This window comes from Leucopleurus acutus (assembly GCF_964270905.1).
Source record: "Leucopleurus acutus genome assembly, chromosome: 14".
NCBI classification, from domain to species: Eukaryota; Metazoa; Chordata; class Mammalia; order Artiodactyla; family Delphinidae; genus Leucopleurus; species Leucopleurus acutus.
The window spans coordinates 7495789-7520525 of record NC_139156.1 but is presented as its reverse complement, the minus strand read 5'-3'; the positions used below and the strand labels follow the sequence as shown (position 1 = coordinate 7520525).

The 24737-nt window shown below is 38.4% G+C and overlaps 1 protein-coding gene across 3 annotated transcripts in view; it reads right to left on the bottom strand.

Moving 5' to 3' along the window:
- Positions 1-21210, bottom strand: part of EEF1AKMT2 (EEF1A lysine methyltransferase 2) — a 73102-nt gene extending 51892 nt beyond the window's left edge. The window contains exons 1-5 of one of the 3 annotated variants that reach the window (XM_082853991.1): positions 21088-21210; positions 19968-20033; positions 19342-19456; positions 4646-4753; positions 1417-1633 (exon numbers count right to left, since the gene is read on the bottom strand). In XM_082853991.1, coding sequence (XP_082710117.1) covers positions 1417-1633; positions 4646-4753; positions 19342-19456; positions 19968-20033; positions 21088-21197 — 616 coding nt within the window. In that variant the 5' untranslated portion in view covers positions 21198-21210. Of the gene's footprint in view, positions 1-1416; positions 1634-4645; positions 4754-19337; positions 19457-19967; positions 20034-21087 lie in introns of those variants that run through there. The other 2 variants (XM_082853993.1, XM_082853992.1) reach the window with 2 other exon arrangements.
- Between the last annotated feature and the right edge of the window lie 3527 nt (positions 21211-24737).

Here is a 24737-nt window from a genome sequence, read left to right as displayed (position 1 = left end):
GACAGACAAATATGTTTTTGTCTGGTGGTTCCAGGGATAAAAGAGAACACCTGTATTTAAAAACCAGGAAAGGAACTTGCCCTACACAGTGTAACTTTGAGCATTTATTAAAACTGTCAAGCTTCAAGAAGAAAGACTATTGATACGGGGCCTCAATAGTTCTAAAGGAAACAAATTTAACATAGAAGATAATAAAATTAATGACATGAAATAAAAGACAATAAATCACATAATTCTTGTTTTCCAGAGGCAACAGTAATGAAGCTCACATTTCAAGCCTCAAACACTTCAAGTTTTACATTATATAAGCTGCCAAAGCCATCGAATGCACACAAAAGGACATGTGTTAAGTGTTCTCCCTCCTACTGCCTATTCCCTTACTACCAAAAAGAAAACAAACTCTGAGATAAAGCGCTTGCAATACGGTTATAAATTCATTTCCCATTAGCTTGTGACAACTGAGGTTCAAAATTTAACCACAAACTTAGTACCATATCACTTATTAATACTCCATCCTGAAAATTCTTCCCACTCCTTTAAAAAAAACAATACTAATCTGAAATGGAGTCTAAGGAAAAAACAAGCAAATATATAGCTACAGATTCTCAACGTACTTTCCCAAGAAGTCCTGTGCACTGCATGTGTAAAGTGACAGGTGAAATAATCCTTAAAACCATACAAGAAACAGTCTTCCAAAGAGCTCAAAATATTTGTGTATGGATTAAAGGTTCTCGATTCTTACAAGATCCCCATTTAGTAGACACAGCACTAATTATACTTTGCTAATGGGGCAAAAAAGGATCCTGTCTTGGCACCAAAATCTTGCAAAAAGTAGAGATTTCCTCAAGAATTAATAGGTACTAATTCTTCTAAGTCCCTACATTTTGTTTCTGTGCAATGTTAAAAAAAGAATATACACTGAAAACAAGAAGAAAAATCCTAAATATCTAAATGACCACTAGGCAAGACAAAGTATCTATAAAATGAAAACTCTCATACAAGACTTTAAAAAACACTACTACCATCTGCATTATTACTGTTATTACTAATTACCAGTATATCAGTACACTGAAGTCAGAAACACAATATATGCACTTTCTTTGCTTGATTCCCTAAGTAACAGATTATATAGCTTAAACAAAGAACTTAATTTTTACAGGCTCATAAATTTTAATACTTAACTGCCAGGATTTTTTGGAAAATTTTACAAAGGACTCTGGATCTCAACCAATATTATTTCTTTGCTCTTTGCATATACAGTTAAAAGTACTACCATGGTTATTAACAAAGAAGAAAAGCAGGCGACCCCCACAAATAGAAAAGTAAAATACTATAACACCATGGGAAAAAAAAAACCTATTTAAGTGCATTAAACCTGAGGTAAGAACACATTTAAACAACGTAACAGCCATTTACCTTCACTGAATTCATTTAGCAACTCTTCCTTGGTCCAATTACATGAAGTTATTAGAAAAAAGCCTTTCACTTTCAACACCCTGGAGAGAGATTTCACATATTGCTTCCTCTTTTCAATTGCATTTTCAGGATTAAGGCTTATGGCATCAAAAGTCCCTTTGTCAATACAAATATGAAATCCAGAAAGTTTTGTGGAAGGATTCAAAAAGTCTTCTACCTATATTAAAAATCAATGTCTATGTGAGAACAATTCACACACAATATTTACTGAATTTAAGTAACAATCTGTAAAAAGTTACAGATAAAAAGAGCAATTACTTATGATGGCATTTTACATATAATAAACATTTGCAACTTTATAGCTAACTTTTATGTGCTTCATTCCAAGATCATTAAAGCTAAGATTAGTAAGCAAGACTGACAGTGTTTCCTGGACATTCCAAATCTCTACAAATTTGGAAACAAATCAAAGCCAGGTGTATTGCCTAATAATACCAGCACATAAATGGGGCTCACAAGCCTCGTTTATGAAAAAGTTATTTCTGTCGAAAAAAAGAATATTTGAAATATTTTTTAAATGACAAAAAAATATCTGGAACTCAAACAAGGCACTTGAAATAAGATGATTTTAGCTGACATTACTAGCCGTATGACCTGAGGTAAACATGGTAAATCAAAAGTTCTTTTGCCTTGACTCAGCAGTTTACAAAGCAACTAATGGATACAATGAATGGCACAAAGCTTAAGAAATTAAAGGACTGTTTAAGCTGCAATTACTTAACTTTATAAATATCATGCACTTCAGATTTTGAAAGTCATGTATCAGCATCTCACTCATTTTCAATAACTTCAATAACTTACTGATACTTTAGAAGCATTTGAAATAGTGATCTGCCTCAACTTCATAAAATATTCAAAAGAATTTGCCAACAAACTTAATTCTGAAAAGCTGCTTTGAAAAAGTAATTAAGCAATTAGCTCGTGATTATTCATATAAACTTAAAATAATCATAAATAGTGTATTATCTGAAACTCTTATTGTTTGACTTGAAAATGTGTATTGCATGTTTACATACATTTGAACATAGGTTTCCTGCCCCTGCCTCACATCAAAGTATTCATTACACCTGAAGCAAAACAATGACTACCACTCTTAAGAGCGAAGTTTGGAGAAGTTCCTATCCTAAATGCCTATATAAAAGTATTCATTTAGTGGGACTTCCCTGGTGGCGCAGTGGTTAAGAATCTGCCTACCAATGCAGGGGACCTGGGTTCGAGCCCTGGTCCAGGAGGATCCCACATGCTGTGGAGCAACTAAGCCCATGCGCCACAACTACTGAGCCTGTGCTCTAGAGCCCACGCGAGCCACAGCTACTGAAGCCCACATGCCTACAGCCCATGCTCCACAACGAAAAGCCACCACAGTGAGAAGCCCGTGCACTGCAACAAAGAGTAGCCCCCGCTCACTGCAACTAGAGAAAGCCCGCGCGCAGCCACGAAGACCCAACACAGCCAAAAATAAATAAATGAATAAATAAAAAAATTAATTTATAAAAAAAGTATTCATTTATTCAACAGATATTTCATAGACACCTATTACACGCAGGAACTTTTCAGGCCCTGGGACTGTAACTGCAAACAAAGCAAAAAAGGTCCCTGTATGAGAATATATCTCATGTTCTCTAACAGGAAAGGCAAACAGTAAATAAGCTAACCAAATTATTTCAGATAAAGTGCTATGAAGAAAAAAAAGAATAATGAAGACAGTGAGTGACTGGGAAGAGAAATGTTTTGGAAAAGGTAGTCAGGCAAGACCTCTTTAAGAAGGCGATACTTGAGCAGAGATCAGAATGCTGAGAATGAGCCAAACAAACTGAGATCTGGGGTAAGAACATACTAGAGAGAGAGCAGCAGGTATAAAGACTGGAGAAAAACAGGGCTGACATGTATCAGGAGCAGAAAGAAAGCCAGTGTTACTGGAGTACTGGTGATAAAGAAGGAAAGAGGTAAGAAACGAGGGGCTTTGTAAGGCTGGGTGGGCGTTCAGATCCCATTCTGAATGCAACGGGGAAGCCCTTGGAGGCTTGTGAGCAAGGAAGTGACACAAGCTGATTTATATTTTAAAAACTAACTCTGGGTACCCTGTGGAAATGGACAGCAGGGCGGCAAGAGTGGAAACAGGAAGGCTAAGTAAGAGGCTACTACAGTCATCTAAGTAAGAAATGATGGTGGCTTAGATCTGGGAGGTAGCAGTGGAAATATCAAGAAATGATCACATTCCTGATATACTCTGAAGATAAAACCAACAAAATTGGCTATAGTTGTTGTTGGCATCTTGCGGCTTTCAGGATCCTAGTTCTCCAACCGGGGAGTGAACCCGGACCACAGTAGTAAAAGCGCCAAGCCCTAACCACTGGACTGCCAGGGAATTCCCTGTTACAGGATTTAAAGGAAAGAGCTGGGTAGGGGATGGGAGGTGCGTGAGAAGTTTAAGGAAGAAACCAAGAGTTTCATTTTGGACCAATTAAGAGACTTTTAGCTATCCAAGTGGAACTATAGAATAAGCAGTGTTTATATAATTCTAGAGCTCAAAGGAGAAGCCTGGGATAAAAATATAAATGCAAGCGTCATCATCTCGGGCTTCCCTGGTGGCGCAGTGGTTGAGAGTCCACCTGCCGATGCAGGGGACACAGGTTCGTGCCCCGGTCCGGGAAGATCCCACATGCCGCGGAGCGGCTGGGCCCGTGAGTCATGGCCGCTGAGCCTGCGCGTCCGGAGCCCGTGCTCCGCAATGGGAGAGGCCACAACAGTGAGAGGCCCGCGTATGGCAAAAAAAAAAAAAAGAGTCATCATCTCCTCACAGATCAGAGGGCAAAACATAAATTGAGTAATCTTTAGTGGCATTATACTACTTTAGGCATTTACAACTTTTTGATCTAGTTAATCCAAAGTCAGCTATTATTTGTGTGTATTTGCAAAAAAAAAAAAAAGAGCGAGAGAAAAATAAACATACTTGCACACAAGGAAGAGGAGAAAATAATTTTCCCAAACTGACTAGACTGAAAATTTTAATACTGTCACTTAAAAAGTATCATTTTGGATTATTTATGATTGACCCTTAATTTATGAGCTCAAAGATGTCAGCAAATTAATATACTTCAGAAACATTTAAACTTTATAACTTATTACAAATAAAAATAACAGTTACAGTAATATAAATAATAGTTACCTTCAACTTAATGTTAGATAAACCTTCTTTCTCTATAATATTTCCAGAAAGCTGTATTGCAGAGGGAGAGTAATCAATTCCAGTAATATTAGAGAAACCAAATTTTGCCTAGGGACAGAGAAATAATATTATACTTTAGTTTTCAGAAGTTTTAAATACTGTTTTACCTATGAATTATATTATTCCTTTAGGACTGGGGCTGTTTTATTTTTTTAATATATCAAATGACATATACTATCCAATAATCTAAAATATTTAAATTTTATTGTAGAATCTAAATAGAAACTAAAAGTTTAAATTTATATAATGTGACAATTTATTCTTTTATAATATTTGATTTCTTTCTCAAAAGGAAATTCATTTTCTTAAAGACAACGAGAATATATGTGTATTTCGGCCCTAAAGCAGAAAAATGTAGTATTAACTTCTAATGCTGATATGCTTTAATTCACACAAAAATCTGTCATAGATTTTACTTAACACAATTAAGTTACATGAATAAATTAAATGCGTATGTAATAAGTTCTTGCTTTTAAAAATTTTCCTTCAGTGTACTTATAAATCATGCAATTCTCCACCAACCATGTGATCATTAACCATCTTACATTTGTATAGTATTTTTTGTTTTTGAAATATTTCATACATTCCAATAGACCTTTACAAAAAACCTGTGAGATAAATTGGGCAGGTATTAATACCCCCAAAGAATTAAAGAAAGCTCACTGGACTTAAGAGGTTTGAGACTAAACCTGCAGTCCAGCTGTTTACTAACGATATTAACCCATCTAAGGGTGTGTGGAGCCTGAGGCAGAAGCATGATGGCCTCTGGTCTTCACCTCTAACTATGCTGAACATTGTAAGACCAATCAGACTAAAGAAAATATCAAAGGAAATTTGAAGAAGAACAGAAGTTGCAGAGTAGAGTGTAGCCTGAAATTCTCTTCCAGCTCTTCACCATTTACTAAATGGTTACTTCCTTCAAAACTACTTAACCTACTCCAACACCATCCATTTAAGACTTATTTAGACTTTTCAACCTTAAGTGACTGATTCCTAATCTAAACTCAATTAACACAACAATCATTTTCCGCAGGGCATTTTGCTCCCTTTGATCATTTTTATTTTTAGTCTTAAGGTCTAATATCCCTTCTTTGATGCCAACCTCCTATTCTTTTAGTGATCTCAATCCATATTCTTCAAGATCTTCATTTTCTCCCAGTTTCCCTCATTTATCAGACCTAGAATGCAGGATGATTCTATTAATTGACTCTTACCAGTTCCTTCTTCTCCAAGCCTGTTTATTCTTCCCTTAGAATTTATAAAAATCATATGTAGATGTTTTAAGTTTCTAGAACAATCATCCTCAAACTACTGCCAACAATTTTCACATTCAATTTCTGGCACTCAGTGAGAAATAAGCAGACATTCAAGGAAATAATAAATGACCAAAAACCAAAGGGAAAAAACTTACATTAGAAAAAGACCCACAGGAGAATCAAATAAAAGAATGATCAGAAACATATTTAAAAAACTGAAATAAATGACAATTTGGAGAATTGTGACAGAGAACTGAAAACTATAACAAACAAACATACAAATAAGAGAATTTTAAAATGCAATGATTAAATTAAGATACTCAAGGATGGGCTTGATAGGAGATTGGACACACACACAAAATAGTGAAGTGGAAGAAAAGTCAGAATACCACTTTAAGCACAGAATGACAGAAGGATGCAAAATTAAAAACAGGAAAGAACATAAAAGACATAATATGGCACAGAGTATAATATCTAAATATATATAATAGAAGTCCTAGAAAAAGAGGAAATAAAAATAGGGCAGAAGAGAAAATGACATATGACTGAGAACTTTCTAATTTTGAAAAAGGATCCCAAGCCACAGATTCAAGAAGCACTATAAACTCAAGGCATGATAAAAACAAAGATAGTACAGTATAATATATATCTGATAAAACATATAATTTATATTATATACAAATAGTATAATATATCTGATGAAAACCAAAATCAGAAAGATCTCAAAAGCATTCAGGGAGTGGGGTGGGGGATACAATGCGACAGATTACCTGCAAAATACCAACAGTAAGACTGACGGCTGGCAATAAGTCATAAAGAATGGAAGCCAGAAAACAACAAAAGGAAAATGCCAATCTAAAATTATATCCCAGCAAAAAAAACAAAAAAGTATGTGTGTGTGTGTGTGTGTGTGTGTGTGTGTGTGTATCCATCAAAAATGTAGGTGGTCGCTGAAAAAGCACCGAATACAAGCAATGACTGTCAGCATGACAAAAATACAGAAAACTAAACATTATGTGTCACATAGGCAAATATACATGACCACCTATTAAATTTACTTGTTTTAAAAAAACTGAATTTGATAAAAATCTATGGATCAGAGGTAAAGAAACTTTTTCTTTAAAGGAACAGAGCATAAATATTTTACACTTTTCCAGTCATACAATCCCTGTCACAACTACTCAACTCTACTACTGTAGCACATAAGCAGCTACAGACAAAGCTGTATTCCAAGAAATATTTATAAAAACAGGGGAAGCCTAGATTTGACTCATAAACTATAGTTTGCTGACCCTTATTCTAGATTTAACTTCCAACCTACAGAAAACACAGGGGACAGAAAACATGTTAAATAATACTACAGAGATGCAATTAGAAAGTCCACACTGTGGTAAATCATTTGGGACTAATAAACTACCTTCTACAACAAATAAATCACCAAGTTACATAAAGAAAAAGTGTAGGGAGAACTTAAAAGAGCCTTCGGAGACTATCAGCCAACTGCAATATGTGGACTCAATAACAGAATGGAAATGACAGAAGAAAAGTCAGTGAACTTGAAGACAAATCAATACTAGTTATCAAATCTAATCAACAGAGAAAAATAATCAGAAAAGAATGAACAGGTCCTAAAGCTTCAGGGACCTGTGGGACAATACAAAGAGGCTTAACGTTGATGTTTACAGACTCTCAAAAGGAAAGGAGAATGTGATTCAGAGGAAAAAAAAAATTGAAAACATCCCAAATTTGGCAAAAGACTTAAGTTCTCAAATTCAAAAAGCTCAGTGAACCCCAAACAGAATAAGGAGAAATAAATCCAAGCAGCAGTACATCATAATTAAACTGGTAAAAACTAAAAGACAATGGAAAAAATCTTGAAAGCATCTAGAAAACTGATGCATTACTTACAGGAACACAACAATTCAGATGACTGCAGATTTCTCATCAAAAACTATGGAGGTCACACAACATTTTTAAAGTACTGAAAGAACAGTTAATTCAGAATTCTATATTCAGCAAAAACATCCCTCAGGAATGAAGATGAGATAAAGACATTCTCAGGTGAAGAAACACAAAGAAAATTTCTTGCCAGGAAAGCTGCTCTAAAATCATTCCTGAAGGAAGTTCTTTAGACAGAAGGTAAATAATACCAAAACAAACAAACAAACAAACTTGGAAGATCAGGAATGAAGAAAAAAGCTGCAAAAGTAAATATCTGTGTTAACATAATTAACTACTATTCTCCTTTGAAAGGAAACATTATACCATTATCCTACAGGATTTTCAATGTAAAGGTAATATTTAAGACAACTGCAATATAAAGAAGGGAAGATTAAAAAACTCACAGGTGGTTAAGGTTTTCACATACCACATGGAACGGTAAAACAGTGATTCTAAGTAGATTGTGTAAATAAAGTATGTATATTATAATCGTACAGCAACCACTAAAAAAGCCAAAAAGATATAGTCATTACAGCAACCACTAAAGAAACTATACAAAGACATTTATACAACTAGATATATCTAATTAAAATGGAATACTAAGAAATGTCCAAATAAAGCAAAATAAGCAGGAAAGGAGAAAGGGAAGAATGAAAAAACAGAGGTAACAAAGAGAAAAGAAATAATAAAATGGTAGACCTAAATCCAAATGTTCTAAATATACAAATTAAAGGATAGAGATTATTAGAAAGGATAAAAAAACATGACCCAACTATATGCTGGCTACAAGAAACTCACTTCAAATATAATGATATAGGTTGGTTCAAAGAGAAAGAATAGAAAAGGATATACCATGCAAAAACTCATTTTGGCCTGCGTACCACAAAAAAAAAAAAGCAAAAACTCATTTTAAAAAGTTGAACTTCACACCCACAAGGATGGTTACAATCAAAAGGATAATAAAAAGCGTTGGTGAGAATATGGAAAAACTGGAACTCACATACAGTGCACATGGAAGTGTATAATGGTGTAGCCACTGTGAAAACAGTCTAGCAATTTCTCAAAAGGTTAAATATAGAGTAACCATATGAACCTGGGTATACACCCAAGAGAAATGAAAATATATGTCCATATAAAAACTTATACATGAATTTTCACAGCAGCATTTTTCATAATAGCCGAAAAGCACAAACAACTTAAATGTCCATCAGCTGGCAAGTGGATAAACAAAATGTGGTAAACCCATCCAACAGAATATTAATTGGACAAGAGGAAAAAGTATTGATACATGCTACAGTATGGATGAACTTTGAGATTATGTTAAATGAAAGAAGCCAGACACAAAAGACTACATATTGATGATTCCATCTATATGAAATGCCCAGAATAGACAAATCCACAGACACAGAATGTAGATTAGTGGTTGCCAGGGGTTGAAGGGAATGGGGAATAAGGAGTGAACGATAATGAATATAGCGTTTCTTCTTGGGGTGACGAAAATCTTCAGGAATTAAAATAGTAGCGATGGTTGTACAAATTTGTGAATATACTAAAGGCCACTTTCAAAGGGTAGATTTTATGGTATGTGGATTATATCGCAATTTTTTTAAAAAGCTGGAGTGGCTTTATTATTAGCATCAAAGTAAAATCAAAGTAAAGCAAACTACCTATGTTAAAGAGGAACATTACACAATAAATGGGTCAATTCATCAATACACAAACACATAAAATCCTAAATGTGTAACCTCTGAACAACAGAGTCTGAAAATACATGTAGCAAAAACTGACAGAAATAAAAGTTAAAATAGACAAATCTACCAATACGGTCAGACACTTCAACATTACTATTTCCATAATTAATAGCACTAATAGATAGAAAATCAGTAAAGGTATAGAAATGAACAACACCATCAAACACCATAAGTCTAGTTAACATATACAGAATACTCTATCCAGTAACAGCAGAATACACATTTTTTTCAAGTGCACATGAAACATTCACCAAGATGGATATATCCTGGATCATAAAACAAAGTAACACATTTAAAAGAATTTAAATCATACAAAGTATGTTCTCTGACATAATCGAATTAGACTAGAAGTCAAAAGCAGAAAGAGAAAAATCCACAACATGTGGAAATTAAACAACAGAATTCTAAATAATCTGGATCAAAGAAGAAAATTAGAGAATTCCCTGGTGGTCCAGTGGTTAGGACTCCACACTTTTCACAGCCAGGGGCCCGGGTTCAATCCCTGGTTGGGGAACTAAGATCCCGCAAGACTCACGGCACAGCCAAAAAAAAAGAAGAAAATAAAAATACAGCATATCAAAATTTGTATGGTGCAGGAGCACCTACAGAAAAATTTATAGCACTTATATCATTAAATGTTTACATGAGAAAAGAAGGAAAGTTCCAAATCAATAATCTAAGCTTCTACCTTAAGAAGCTAGAAAAAAAGAGCAAGAATAAATTAAAAGCAAAAAGAATGAAAAAATAATAAAATTAAGAGCAGAACCCATTGAAACTGAAACATAAAAGCAATAGAGAAAGTCAATGAAAACAAAAGCAACTTTTTATAAAAGATAGAAAAAATGAATCTCTAGCATCACTATCAAAGAAAAAGAGAGAGAAGACACAAGTTACCAACATTAGGAATGAACAAGAGGATTTCAATACAGACCCAACAGACTTTAAAAGGATAATAAGAGAATACTGTGCAGAACTCTATACACACAAATTCACAATGGACTAATTCCTCAAAAACCACAAACCACGCAAACTCACTCAAATGAAATAAATAACCTAAATAGGACTGTGACTATTAAAGAAATTTTATTCATATTTTAAACCTTCAGAAAAGAAATCTCCGGGTTAAATGGTTTAATTGCAAATTCTACCAAACACTCAAGAAGAAATAACACTAGTGCTACACAATATCTTAAAAAATTTAAAAAGGAGGGAATTCTTCCCCACTCATTTTATAAGGCCATCAATGCCCTGAGACCAAAACCAAATAAAGATAATACAGGACTGCAGGGAAACTGCAGACCAATATCCCTCAATAATACAGATGTAGGGAATTCCCTGGCAGTCCAGTGGTTAAGACTTCACCTTCCAATGAAGGGGGTATGGATTCAATTCCTGGTCGAGCTAAGATCCCACATGCCTAGTGGCCAAAAAACCAAAACATAAAACAGAAACAACACTGTAACAAATTCAATAGAGACTTTAAAAATGGTCCACATCAAAAAAATCTCTTTTTAAAATTTATTTATTTGGTTGTGCCAGATCTTAGTTGCGGCAGGCAGGCTCCTTAGTTGTGGCATGCGAACTCTTAGTTGTGGCATGCATGAGGGATCTAGTTCCCTGACCAGGGATCCAACCCGGGTCCCCTTGTACTAGGAGTGCAGAGTCTTATCCACTGCACCACCAGGGAAGTCCCCAAAAAAAAGCTTAAAAAAAATACAGATTTAAAAGTTCTCAACAAATTGAATCTAGCAATACAGAAACAGAATTATACATTATGACCAAAGGGGCTTATTCCACAAGTGCAATACTGGTTCAATATCTGAAAATCAATTAATATAATCCACCATATTAACAGTCTAAAGAAAAAACACCTCATGATTATATTCACTAATACAAAAAAATTTTTATTTTATTATTTTTTTAACGAAATTCAAGAAATACATCCTAAAAATACAAGGGAACTTCTTCAACCTGATAAAGGGCATCTAATAAAATCCTGCAGCTAACATCATCCTTAATGGTGAAAACCTGAAGACTTTCCCCCTAAGATGGGAACAAGGCAGGAATGTGCCATCACCAGTCCTAGTCAATACCGTATTGGAAGGCCTAGGTAGTGTAATCAGGCAAGAAAAAAAAAGGCATGCATATTGGAAAGAATGAAATAAAACTGTCCCCACTCACAAATGGCATGACTGTCTACATAGAAAATCCCAGAAAATCCACTTAAACCTCCTAGAACTAATAATATGCAAGATTACAGGATACAAAGGCAACACAAAAATCAACCATATTTCTAGCAATAAATAATTGGAAACTGAATTTCAAAAAGCAATACCATTTTAAATACTCCAAAAACAAATATATAGGTATAAGTCTAAAAAATATGCACATGATCTGCATGCTGAATGAAAACCAAAAAATGCTGAGGAAAGAAATCCAGGAAGACCTAAAGGAATGAAGAGAGACACTACGTTCATAAACTGGAAGACTCAAGATAGTAAAGATGTCGATTCTCCTCAAATCACAGATTTAGCTCAATTTCAATGAAATTTTCAACATGGATTCTTTTGTAGATATTTACAAACTAATTTTTAAATTTATTTGGAAAGGTAAAGAAACTAGAATGGCCAATACAACATTTGAAAAAGAATAAAGTTGAGAGACTCACACTACCCAACTTTTAAGATTTACTAAAAAGCTACACTCATCAAGATAGCATCCAGAGGATGTCACCATGAATTCTTCCAAACATTTAAGAAAGAAACAAAACTAATCTTTTTTTTTTTTTTTTTTTTTTTTTTTTGCGGTACGCGGGCCTCTCACTGTTGTGGCCTCTCCCGTTGCGGAGCACAGGCTCCGGACGCGCAGGCTCAGCGGCCATGGCTCACAGGCCCAGCGGCTCCGCGGCATGTGGGATCCTCCCGGACTGGGGCACGAACCCGCGTCCCCTGCATCGGCAGGCGGACTCTCAACCACTGCGCCACCAGGGAAGCCCACAAAACTAATCTTACAAAAATCCTCTGAAAAAAATAAAAACAGAGACAAGTCTCATCTCATTTTATCAGACCAGCATAACCTTGATACAAAAACTTTACATTAAAATTGCAAGTAAGCACAACTGGACAGCCCGCATGCCTCAACGAAAGATCCCGCATGCCGCAACTAAGACCCTATGCAGCCAAAAATAAAGTAAATAAATATTTTTAAAAATAAAATTGCAAGTAAGGGAAATTACTGGCTAATCTCTCTCATGAAGCTATATAATTCCTAAGTAGAATACTACCAAATCAAATCCAACAATATATGAAAAGGATAATACATCACAATCAAACTTGGTTTACTTCAGGAATGGAAATTTGTTATAACATTGAACAATCACTACAATTATCTCAATAAAAATGTCAATTAAAAAAAAAACTGGGCTTCCCTGGTGGCGCAGTGGTTGAGAGTCCGCCTGCCAATGCAGGGGACACGGGTTCGAGCCCTGGTCCAGGAAGATCCTACATGCCGCAGAGCAACTAAGCCCATGCACCACAACTACTGAGCCTGCGCTCTAGAGCCCGTGAGCCACAACTACTGAGCCTGCGTGCCACAACTACTGAAGCCCACGCACCTAGAGCCCATGCTCTGCAACAAGACAAGCCACCTCAATGAGAAGCCCGCACACCATAACAAAAAGTAGCCCCCGCTCACCGCAACTAGAGAAAGCCCGCACACAGCAACGAAGACCCAATGCAGCCAAAAACAAATAAATAAAAAAATTTTTTAAATTGAGGATCCCCACCAAAATCAATCAGTTCAACTCTAACAGAATCAAGAAGAAAAATCATCTGATCATATCAATGAATATTAAAGAAAGCAACTGATCGAGTTCAACAACCCAACCATTATGATTAAAAACTCTTAACAAACTAGAATATAAAGGAGCAGCCTCAATCTGGATGACTACCTGTAAAAACCTAGAGCTAACATCATATTTAACAGTGAAATATTAGAAGCTTTCCTCTTCTAATAGGCAGTGTTAGAAGGCTATCTGCCTTCACAATTTCTATTCAATGTTGACCTAGAGACTGCACAGCATTTTAATAAACAAAATATTAAGAATGGAATAGAAGAAATTCAACTACTATTTACACATGACATTACAGTCTTTATAGAAAATCCAAAAGAATCTATAAATAAATAATTAGAATTAATGTGTGACTTACTGGATACAAGATCAATATAAAAATCTGTTGTACTTATACATAGCAGCAATAAACTATTAGAAAATAAAATTTAAAAGCATAACAATAATAGTCACAACAACAAAAAAATCTAGGAATCAACCAAGGAAAACTACTGGTTGGCCAAAAAGTTGTTCTGGTTATTTGGGGGTTTTTTAAATATATTTTTTAATTTATTTTTGGCTGCGTTGGGTCTTCATTGCTGTGTGCGGGCTTTCTCTAGTTGCGGTGGGCAGGGGCTACTCTTCGTTGTGGTGCGCGGGCTTCTCATTGAGGTGGCTTCTCTTGTTGCGGAGCACGGGCTCTAGGCGCGCGGGCTTCAGTAGTTGTGGCGCGCAGGCTCAGCAGTTGTGGCGCGCAGGCTTAGTTGCTCCGTGGCATGTGGGATCTTTCCAGACCAGGGCTCGAACCCATGTCCCCTGCACTGGCAGGTGGATTCTTAACCACTGAGCCACCAGGGAAGTCCCTGTTTGGTTTTAAGTAAAAATAAGACACATTTTTCATTTTCACCAAGAACTTTATTGAACAATGTATTCATTAACCGAGCAAACTTTTTGGCCAACCCAATATATAAGATCTCTGTACAGAAAATCTCTATACAGACAAAATACTACTGAGAGAAAATTAAGAACTAAATAAATGGAGGAATACATCATGTTCATGGATTCACTCGATACTATAAACATGTAAATCCTCCTCAAACTGATCCATAAATTCAATACAATCCTAATCAAAATCCCAGGGTGGGTTTTGTTTTTTCCTGAAAAGTGATGATTCTAAAATTTAAATAAATATGCAAAGAGCTAACTAACAACATACAAGACAACAATGGAAAAGCTATCAAAGTCGGAGAACTTACATTAACCAAATGGGGAGACCTGTCCAGTAATTAGGACAATTTGGCATTGGCATAAGGATAAACAAACAGACCCAAAGGAATAGAACAGAGGATCCAGAAACAGACCCAAACACATACTATTACTGGACTTATGACAGAGGCACCCCTACAGTGCAGTGGGGGAAAGAGCAGACATTTCAATAAGTGGTGCTGGGTTATCTGAATATTCATAGGTAAAAAAAAAAATAAACCTTGACTCTGCCTCACAACATACACAGCAATTAATTGGGACCTAAATGTGAAAAGGAAAAGAACAAAGTTTCTAGAAAATCATATAGGAAAATATCATTTTGACTCTGGGTAGGCAGATTTACTACACAATATTCAAAAGCACTAACCATTTTTAAATGCTATATTAAACTTTAGTAAAATTAAAGAACTTCTGTTCATCAAAAGACACTATTACAGGGACTTCCCTGGTGGTCCAGCGGTTAAGATTCCAAGCTCCCAATGCAGGGGGCCTGGGTTCGATTCCTGGTCAGGGAACTAGATCCCTCATGCCGCAACTAAAAAGATCCCGCATGACACAAGGAAACGCGACAAGAAATATCCTGCGTGCTGCAACTAAGACCTGGCGCAGCCAAATAAATAAATAAAAATTTTTTTAAAAGGTACTATTACAGGGCTTCCCTGGTGGCGCAGTGGTTGAGAGTCCGCCTGCCTTTGCAGGGGACACGGGTTCATGTCCCGGTCCGGGAAGATCCCACATGCCGCGGAGCAGCTGGGCCCGTGAGGCATGGCCGCTGAGCCTGCACATCCGGAGCCTGTGCTCCGCAACAGGAGAGGCCACAGCAGTGAGAGGCCCGCGTACCACAAAAAAAAAAAAAAAAGATACTATTACAAAAGTGAAGAGACAAGCGACACACCAGATACAAAGGTTATATACACAGAATATATAAAAAAAACTCCTACAAATCAATAAAAGAAAGGCAACCCAATCTTTAAATAAGCGAAAGCTTGAATAGGCGTTTCACAAAAAAGAACAGCCAAATAGACAGCATATGAAGATATGCTCAATATCCTTAGTCATCAGGGAAATGAGAATAAAACCGCAAGATACCACTACACACCTACCAGAATCACTGAAATTGGATAAGCTGACAAGAGCAGGTGTTGGCAAGGATGTGGAGCTACTAGAATTCTCACACACTGCCAGTAGGAGTGCAAACTAGTGCAACCAATTTGGAAAACTGTCTGGCAGTATTCATAATAACACAGTGCTGGAAATGAGTCAAATGACTATCAACAGGAGGATGAAGGAATAAAATGAATGAATAAATCAATAAATAAATTGTGGTATTTTCATATAGTACAGTACTAACCACAATGAAATGAAGCACTCTAGTGCTACACACAATATGAAAGACCATGGGTAAACCTAACAAAGCCATGCTCAGCAAAAGAAACCATATCAAAAAAGTGCATACCCAAAGATACTACTCACATCAAGTCAACAAGAGGCAAAACTCAATGAAATGGAAAAAGGATAATCTTTTCAACAAATGACGGATGGAACAATTCAACATTCACATACCAAAAAAAATTAACCCCAACCAGTATCTCAAACCTTCTACAAAAATTAATTCAAAACAAATAATAGATCTAAATGTAAAAATTTAAAACTTTTAGAAGAAAACCTAGAAGACCTATGTGACCTTAAGTTAGGCAAAGAGTTCTTTAATATGACAACAAAAGCACGATCCACATACGAAAAAATTAATAAATTTGACTTCATAAAAATGAATTTCTGCTCTTCAGAAGATATTGTTAAAGAGAATGAAAAACAACAAGCGAACAAATGAGAGAAAACATTTGCATATCACATACCTGACAAGGAACTTATATCCACAATACATAAAGAATCCTCAAATCTTAATAAGTAAACAGGCAACCCCATTTAAAAATAGGCCAAAGATTTGAACACACATTTCACCAGATATACAGATGGCAAATGAGCACATGAAAAGGTAATCAAAGTCATTAGGAAAATGCTAATTAAAACCACAATGAGAAACCAGTACAGCTGACATGAAAAATAGCCTAACTTATGATGACAGAAGTCAAAATAATCATTACCTTTAGGAGGGAATGAGTGGGAGGGGACACAAGGGGGCTTCTTCTATGGTGTTAATAATGTTTTCTTTGTTGATCAGGTTGGTGAGTTACACACAATTATTCATTTTGTAAAAGCTGTACATTTATGACCTATTCACTTTTCTACACGGATGTTATACTTTATTCAGTAAGTTCACATTAAAAAAGAAAAAAACTTCCCAAAGCGACTCCACATCTAGGTAGCTTCACCAGTGAATTCTACCAAACATTTAAGGAAGAAAAAGCAATTGTCAACAAACTCTTTCAAAAAATAGATTCTCGTTTAATGATGTCAGCATAACTTGATACCAAACCCTGACAAGGACACTACAAGAAAGGAAAATTACAGGACAATCTCCCTCATGGACAAAGTTGCAAAAATCCTAAACAAAATATTAACAAAGTGAATCCAGTAATATATATATATAAGTTGGGTTTATCCCAGAAATGCACTTAACATTTGAAAATGATCAATGTAATTCACCTACATGAATAAAGGAAAAAATTCATATGGTTACCTCAACAGATACAGGAAAAACATTTAATCAACAACAACACACACCGTTAGCAAAGGAGAAAAACATTTAATCAACAACAACACACACCGTTAGCAAATCTGAAGTCTGATAACAGAGTTATCTACAAAACTAACTTACAAGATAACATCATACCTAACAGTGAAACACTGAACGTATTCTCTGAAAAGGGCGAAAAAGACAAGGATGCCTTCTGTCACCACTTCTTTTCAACATTCTCCCAAAAGTCCCAAACAGTGTAATAAGGGGGGAAAAGTTACAAAGGATTGGAAAGGAAGAAATAAAACTATCATTATTTATAGTTTGCCTAATTATATATGTAGAAAATATAAAAGAATCTATAGTTAAACTATTAGTCTAAAAGGATAAATCATTAACCTCTACGAGTGAGCTGTTAGAATCCGAAAGTATCTACAGGTAAACAACAGAGTGAATAAATAAAATTGTGGTATAATTGTACAAAGGATTCATATACAGCAACAAAAACGAATGAACTGCTATGTACAAGTTGAGTGAATCTCACAGAATGTTGACTGAAAGACACCAGAAAGAACACACTGAAGGCTTCCGTTTATATCCAAAACAGACAAATTAATCAATGATGTTAAAACTCCTTGTAGTTGCCTTTAGAGAGGAAGGAGGAGCAATTTAGAGGATTATCAGGGAGTTTAAGGGGGGCTTCTAGAGTCTGTAATATTCTGTTTCTTGATTAGGGTGATAGGTGTGTTCACTTTGTAATAATTCATTGAGCCATACTCTTTTGGTTTGCGCACTTTAATGTAGTTATGCTGCACCTCGTTTCAAAAAAATTTATTACAATTTTTTCTAATCACATTTCACTGCTTCAAACATTTTAACGGCTCCCCATAGACTAAGAGTAAAATCTAAGCTCTTAGGCATGGCATATGATATGGCTCCTACCTTTAATCTAAACCTCATCTCTGTCTATCTCACACATACACTTTATATTCTAATTTACCAAATTATTTATAGGGCCAGAACCTTCATGCCTTTAGATAATGTTTCCACGTCTTGAAATTCTCTCCCTCTTTACACTCTACCCACACTCAACACAATTTCCACCCAAGTTGGATATTAGCTCCTCCAAGACCCTTCTTATCCCTCTTCCCCAAATCACTCCCTTTCCTATACTCAGTATATCTATTATTGCATACATCAAGCTACAGCATTAGCTATTTATGTCTATGTCAGTCTATCCTCTATTGTACTGTGAACAACTCAAGCACAAGGTCTAAATTTTCATACTGCCAGTGCCTACCACAAGGCTTGACAGGTGGTAGTCACTTAGCAAGTTTCACTGTTACGTATATAACCTTACAAGCTGAAACAGTAAAACCATCTAGGATGAAGCCTAAGTCTTACACCTCCTCCACAGCACTCGGCAGAGCAATGATACACTACAGGCATTAACGGTGATGGTTTAGCTAGTAGTAGAACCTGTACCAAAACTCAGTTCCATGGACAAAATGCTCTTTTCAAAGCATATGCAAAACACTCTTCAAAAACCATATGCTCACCTAAGAAAAGGGATGTATGTCCTACTGGAAATGTAAAAAAAATCATCATCCTTTTATACATACAGATTTCCAGAGTTTTGAGCTAGAAGAAACCAACAGAAATCACCTAGTCAAAATCTTTAGGAAAGAACTGAAGTCCAGAAAAAAAAGTGGCTTGCTCAAGGTTGAGACAATAGCAAGAAGGGCCAAGACTAGGACTCAGATCCCCTGGCTTCTCACTTAGTGCTTTCTCACAGCCCATGCAGCCTCCCTTTTGTACCATGTGACTTCTCAAGGTAAGTGGTACGACTGCTTTACTACTTTGGATTTAGATAGCTAGTATCCTCAATTGCAAGATTTTTTTCTTAATTTCATTTTTAAATTTGGTTCTAACACATGAATACTAATAGTACCAACAAGTTCAACCAGGAAAACACCATTTCCAGTTCCAATATCAAGCACTGAAGCATCCAATGGAATCTTGTGTTTCTGCATCCACCTTATTAGTCGAGTCATACTCTCTTCTCCAAACCTATTAGAAACAGAGAATCAGTTAATCAAATAACAGAGGGATAGAGAACAAAGGTTACAACTACATTACACTCAAGCAGCTTATTCAGTTTGCTCAATTAAGTCTTTTTTGAAAGTAAGAAATAACATCTGTAACTGCTTAATCTTCATCTATACTATTATTTAGAAGAAAACACCCCCAAGAATAGAACAGAATAGATAAGGTTGGTATGTTACTTATTAATGTTTCTCTACATCAGCATTAACACTTGTACAAGTTGGTGGCTCAAAAGTGCATTGCTTATTGAAAAAGGACAGTTATAAAATAAGGGTTATTTCCTAATACTGTCATCAAATTTAAATCTGGGCCATTAAAAGAGAAAAGAGACAGATTCTTTCAATCTACCCACCAAAGCCAGAATCAGTCCAAGGTTCCCAAGATTTCTAGGGTTTCTCTGGGATAAGCACTTAAAAGACACACACACACCTACACAATCTTCTGGATCATAATCCCACTACTTTTTCTAACTTACCAGATTTCTCCTGTATCTCCATATTCTTGGAAAGTTTGCAGTTCTCTCTCATAGACAGCATCCCAACTATATGAATAATCAAATGCAAAGCAAATTATTCAATTAAACTGTATTATGAATTAAAGGTATATTTCTAATACATTACTGGGATAGTTATGACAGAAATTTAAAACATTATTAGTGTTGACAAGTGCACACCGCTCAATCTTTTAACATCCTTGTGTTAAAAGAATGAAAGAAATAAGTTTATACATGTAAAGCACTTACAACAATGCCTGACATTTAAAACGGTGTATGTTTTAGCTTAAAAAATACAAAGACGTATCTGTCCAAGGATCCCTAAGTCCCAAACACAAATCCAAAACTTGACTGTAAAGGCATAGTGTCATTACAGCACTTTTCAGTCTAAAATGTAAAGACACAAGAATTTTCTACCAATTAGGTGGTTACTCACAATGGAATTCGCCAAAAATAAGCTCCGCTTAAAGGTTAAGTTTTAAGACTTACTCTCACTCCTTTTAAGGACTCCTCCTCCATCAATTGCCGTCTCTTCCTATTTCATGTCTATAGAAGCCCTTCTCCCCCTCCAAGTTACCTCTCATTCTTACCTTTCCCCACAGTCATTCATTCATCCATTAATCCATTAAATAAGTGCTGAGCGTCTGCTTAGGTCAGACCGTTTTCTCCTACTCCAAGATGCCCACTATCTCCTCGCTCCCTCCTTACACCATCCCCCCCCACTCCCACCCCTTCCAGCTTCCACGTCCCTGCCCTCGTCCCCTTAACCTTTTCAGCTTCCTAGCCGAGCAGTTCTCCTCCGGCCTCCTACCCTCGCCCACCAGCCGTATTCGTCAGCCCCGCCCACTTTCACCCCACGGGCCCCTTAGACGTCAACCCCTTGAAAAGCCTATTTACAGCCGCCAGTGTAGTCCCTCGGGATTCCATCCCTACGACCCCCGCCCCCGGACCCTCGTCCAAGGCGGCCCTTTAGGCTTCCTCCCGTCACGCCCCCTAAGCTCTCCCCATCTTCCGGGGCCGCCTAGGCCCCATCTCTCCATCCCCTCCTGCGGCCCAGTCCGGGCAGCGCCGCTCACCCTCCCCTGCCCTGCGCCACACTCACTGCTCTCGGGTGCCCAGCGCAGACGGGGCGAAGCCATCCCCTCGGGGACTGCCCCCTCGAGACCGCGCCGCGGCCCCAGCGCCGCCGTCGTCGTCCGCGCCCTCGCTCATCGCGCTCCTTACCCCGGAGGGCCTTTGGGGCCGCCATAGAGACGTGGCGCGGGCAGAGCGGACGGGCGGGCTGGCGCCTCTAGGAGGCGGGAGTCGGCCCTCTCTACTGCTCCCGGCCCCGGTGGGGGTCCGCAGTCCTGCGCTTTTTCTGCAGCCACCCTGGTCCAGAGCCCCGGATCCCAAAGCCCAGAGTGGGCGGGGCGGGGCCTCGCCTCGGTCCCCACTCTCCCTCCAACCAGCGTCAGATGCACCCCCTTCTTCGAGGTGCCCGCCTAAGCACCACTATATTTGGGGACTGCTGTTCCTAAGGGACTGTTCAAGGTATTGCATTTTGGAAAAAGGCTGGCGGTGGGGGAGCCACACTAAATACCTAAGCCGACACTGCTCAACCCAAATGTACAAATCACCTCATCTCTCCACGTCGTGGGCAGATCTGAGAAATGAGTGGGACAGTCCATCGCATTATTTGGCTTTCCTGCCCAAGGCTAATTTCATTTGCGGCTGGCATTCCGCCTTGCAAATAGCACTCTGGCCTCTTCTGACTTGACGTCACTGGTGGACGAGGGAATTTATGCCCAGTGAAATGAATGCCTTACGACACCCGCCTCCCCCCGCCCTCCTCCCCGCCCTCCCAAGTAAGCCAATCACGGGTATCAGAGTGCTAAGTGAGAAGAAAGGTCTAAGTGAAAGTCAAGATGCCTGTCTCAGCTCTGCCCCTAACCAGGCGCCTGGCCCTATCCAAGACTCCTAACCTCTGTGTGCTTCAATTTCCTCACCTGCAGCTCGCTGGTAATAGAATGCTCCCAACCAGTGAATCTGAGATTCATCCACCTCTTGGTGGGACTGATGCTGGAAGTTCTGCAGCATAATGCCAGAGATCTTATGGGCCAAATGTCTGGGGGGACTTCTGTAGCAGCAATGAAATACTGGTAGTCCAATGCCCTAGGCAAGAATCTCAAAGGCTCTTAGCAAGGCTGCCTTCCAACCAAAACACATGTTTCCTAGGCCACTTTTCTGTTGACATGGCAGACAGAAGCCCAATAACAAGTCCCTGGAGCTAAGTGGCGTCAACATTTGCCTTTCCAGCTCACAGAAATTCCGATTAAGACCGCATGTGCATCTCCTCTGATGCAAGACGTTCCAAGATCTTCAGGCAACCACTGGTGACAGAATATGGTAAAAGGCAGATGGGAATCTATGTGTATAGGGATTAAGAACTCAAGAAAGTGCGTAAGTAACCTTATTACAGAGTAATAAAACCACCAGATGCCACGGCCAATTAGTGCTGCCCTGAGCGAATGGTTGTTTTGATTTTTTCTAGACTCGATGCACAAGAGAGTAAGCTTGAATGTGACCGAGTGGGTCTTAAAAAGTTTTAGGTTCTAATTCAGAAGCACCCATGAAAGACAAGGCCGTCTTCAATCTGATGTCTTGCCAACACTTAAGATGTTTTTGCTGTGTTTGCTGAATGCTATAAACAGTTGTTGGTATGGAGCCCTGGAAAAAACCCATGGTTTATACAGAGTTCCTTCTCTGGCTCCAGGATTACTCTGGGTGTTTAGTCCTGAAGGCTGAATGGGGCACCACCTCTGATCTCCCAGGGCAACAGATTCTTGGTGGGGGGGAATGGAGACGCTCGATCCAAGCAGAGCTGCCCATCACCAGGGAGAAGGTGGAATGTGCCAAGGAACACAGTCCCTTCCACCAGGTGCTCGTTCCACAAGGCAGGAGGGAGGCTCTGAGGGTATTCTGGGTTGCCTGTCTCCCTCTCATTCTGCCAATCCCTGCAGCCTGGAACCCTGCTCACCTATAACTTCTCTGAAACTGCTTTCAGGAGTTCTCAAATGCTCCCCAATTGGCAAAACAATGGTCAAGTTCCAGGCAATTCTGGTTAGGGTTAGAAGGGAAGGATTCTCTGAGAGGGTGGCACTGAGTGAAAACCTAAAAGAGTTTGTCACAGGTGGTATCCCTAGGGAAGCAGAGTGTAAGACTGAGATGAACATGGCAGAAGTTTATTAGGGAGTGCTCTCAAGATCACCACCTATCGGGGAAGAGAGAAGCAGGGTTGGACAGAGGAAGTAGTCAGGCTGGGGTACCATTACGACCGAGCCTCAGTTAACACCCTCTCCCCTGACAGGGCACTGTGAAGCTGGGATGATCCTTTGAAATTTTCAGGTTGGACTGAAGGATGGACTCTATTCATCTACATTGACCAAGCATTGAATGCTTGTTTGCCCAGAAAAGGAGGATTGACCTTGGGTGATGAGACTCTTCCATGAAGGATAATTCCAGGAGAGGGCTGTCACCTGACAACCTCCCCAGCAGCTGGGAAAATAATGCAATCAGTCGTGCAAGGGGAGATCTGGGTCACACATCACCATATCTAGAGCAGAGATAATAGAGTAAACCTTGCAGCTTTCTGGGAGAAGAGCATTTCAGGCAAAGGGAAGAGTGAGTGCAAAGCCCCTGAGGTAGAATGAGATAGGGGTATCCAGGAAGCAGAAAAAAGACTAGTATAGCTGTAGCAGAGTGAACAAATGGGACAGCAGCAGGAAATGAAGGAGTCAGATCATTGTAAGGTTTGGGATTTGACCAAGAAGCAACATGATTTAAATTTAAGTTTTGGGGGGCTCCCCTGGTGGCGCAGTGGTTGAGAGTCCGCCTGCCGATGCAGGGGACACGGGTTCATGCCCCGGTCCGGGAAGATCCCACATGCCGCGGAGCGGCTGGGCCCGTGAGCCATGGCCGCTGAGCCTGCGCATCCGGAGCCTGTGCTCCACGACGGGAGAGGCCACAGCAGTGAGAGGCCCGCGTACCGCAAAAAAAAAAAAAAAAAATTTAAGTTTTGGCGTGACAATTTTGGCTGGTATGTTGTGAACAGATTTGGCAGGGAAAGGGTTAAAAGCAGAAGTGGGAACACAGGGTTTCTCAACCTCATTCCATTGACATTTGGGGGGGATAATTCTTTGCTGTGAAGGGCTGTCCTATGCATTGTAGGATGTTTAGCAGCTTCGTTGGCCTCTGACCATTAAATACCAGTGGCACCCTACCCCCACCCCCAGTTGTGACATCCAAAAATGTCTCATTTTTGCCAAATGACCTGTGGGGCAGAATTGCCTCCAGTTCAGACCCCTTGAGTTAGGGGCTGTTACAATGATCTGGGAGAGAGATGATGATAGCTTGGACCACTGTGATGGGTATGCTGATGGTGAGTTGTAGGATTCTGGATATATTTTGAAAACTGCTGACCGATCAAAGGGAGCATCAAGAATATTCCAATGTTGTTGGCCTGTGCAACTGTCAAGAAACCGTTCTGTTTGCTGAGTTTGGAAAAAGTGTGGTAGAAGGAGCTTTCTGACAGATTAAAATCCCAGTTTTGAATCTGGAAGATTGAACAAATTGAAGAATAATGATTAGAAAGGTTAGTTCCTTCCCTGAGGTTAGTTGTAGTTCATTTTCACTATTATTTATGTTGATTTTTTAAAATCTTCTTTCCATGATTTTTCATTAAATTTGTCTTCCCTTGTACCCAGAATCCAG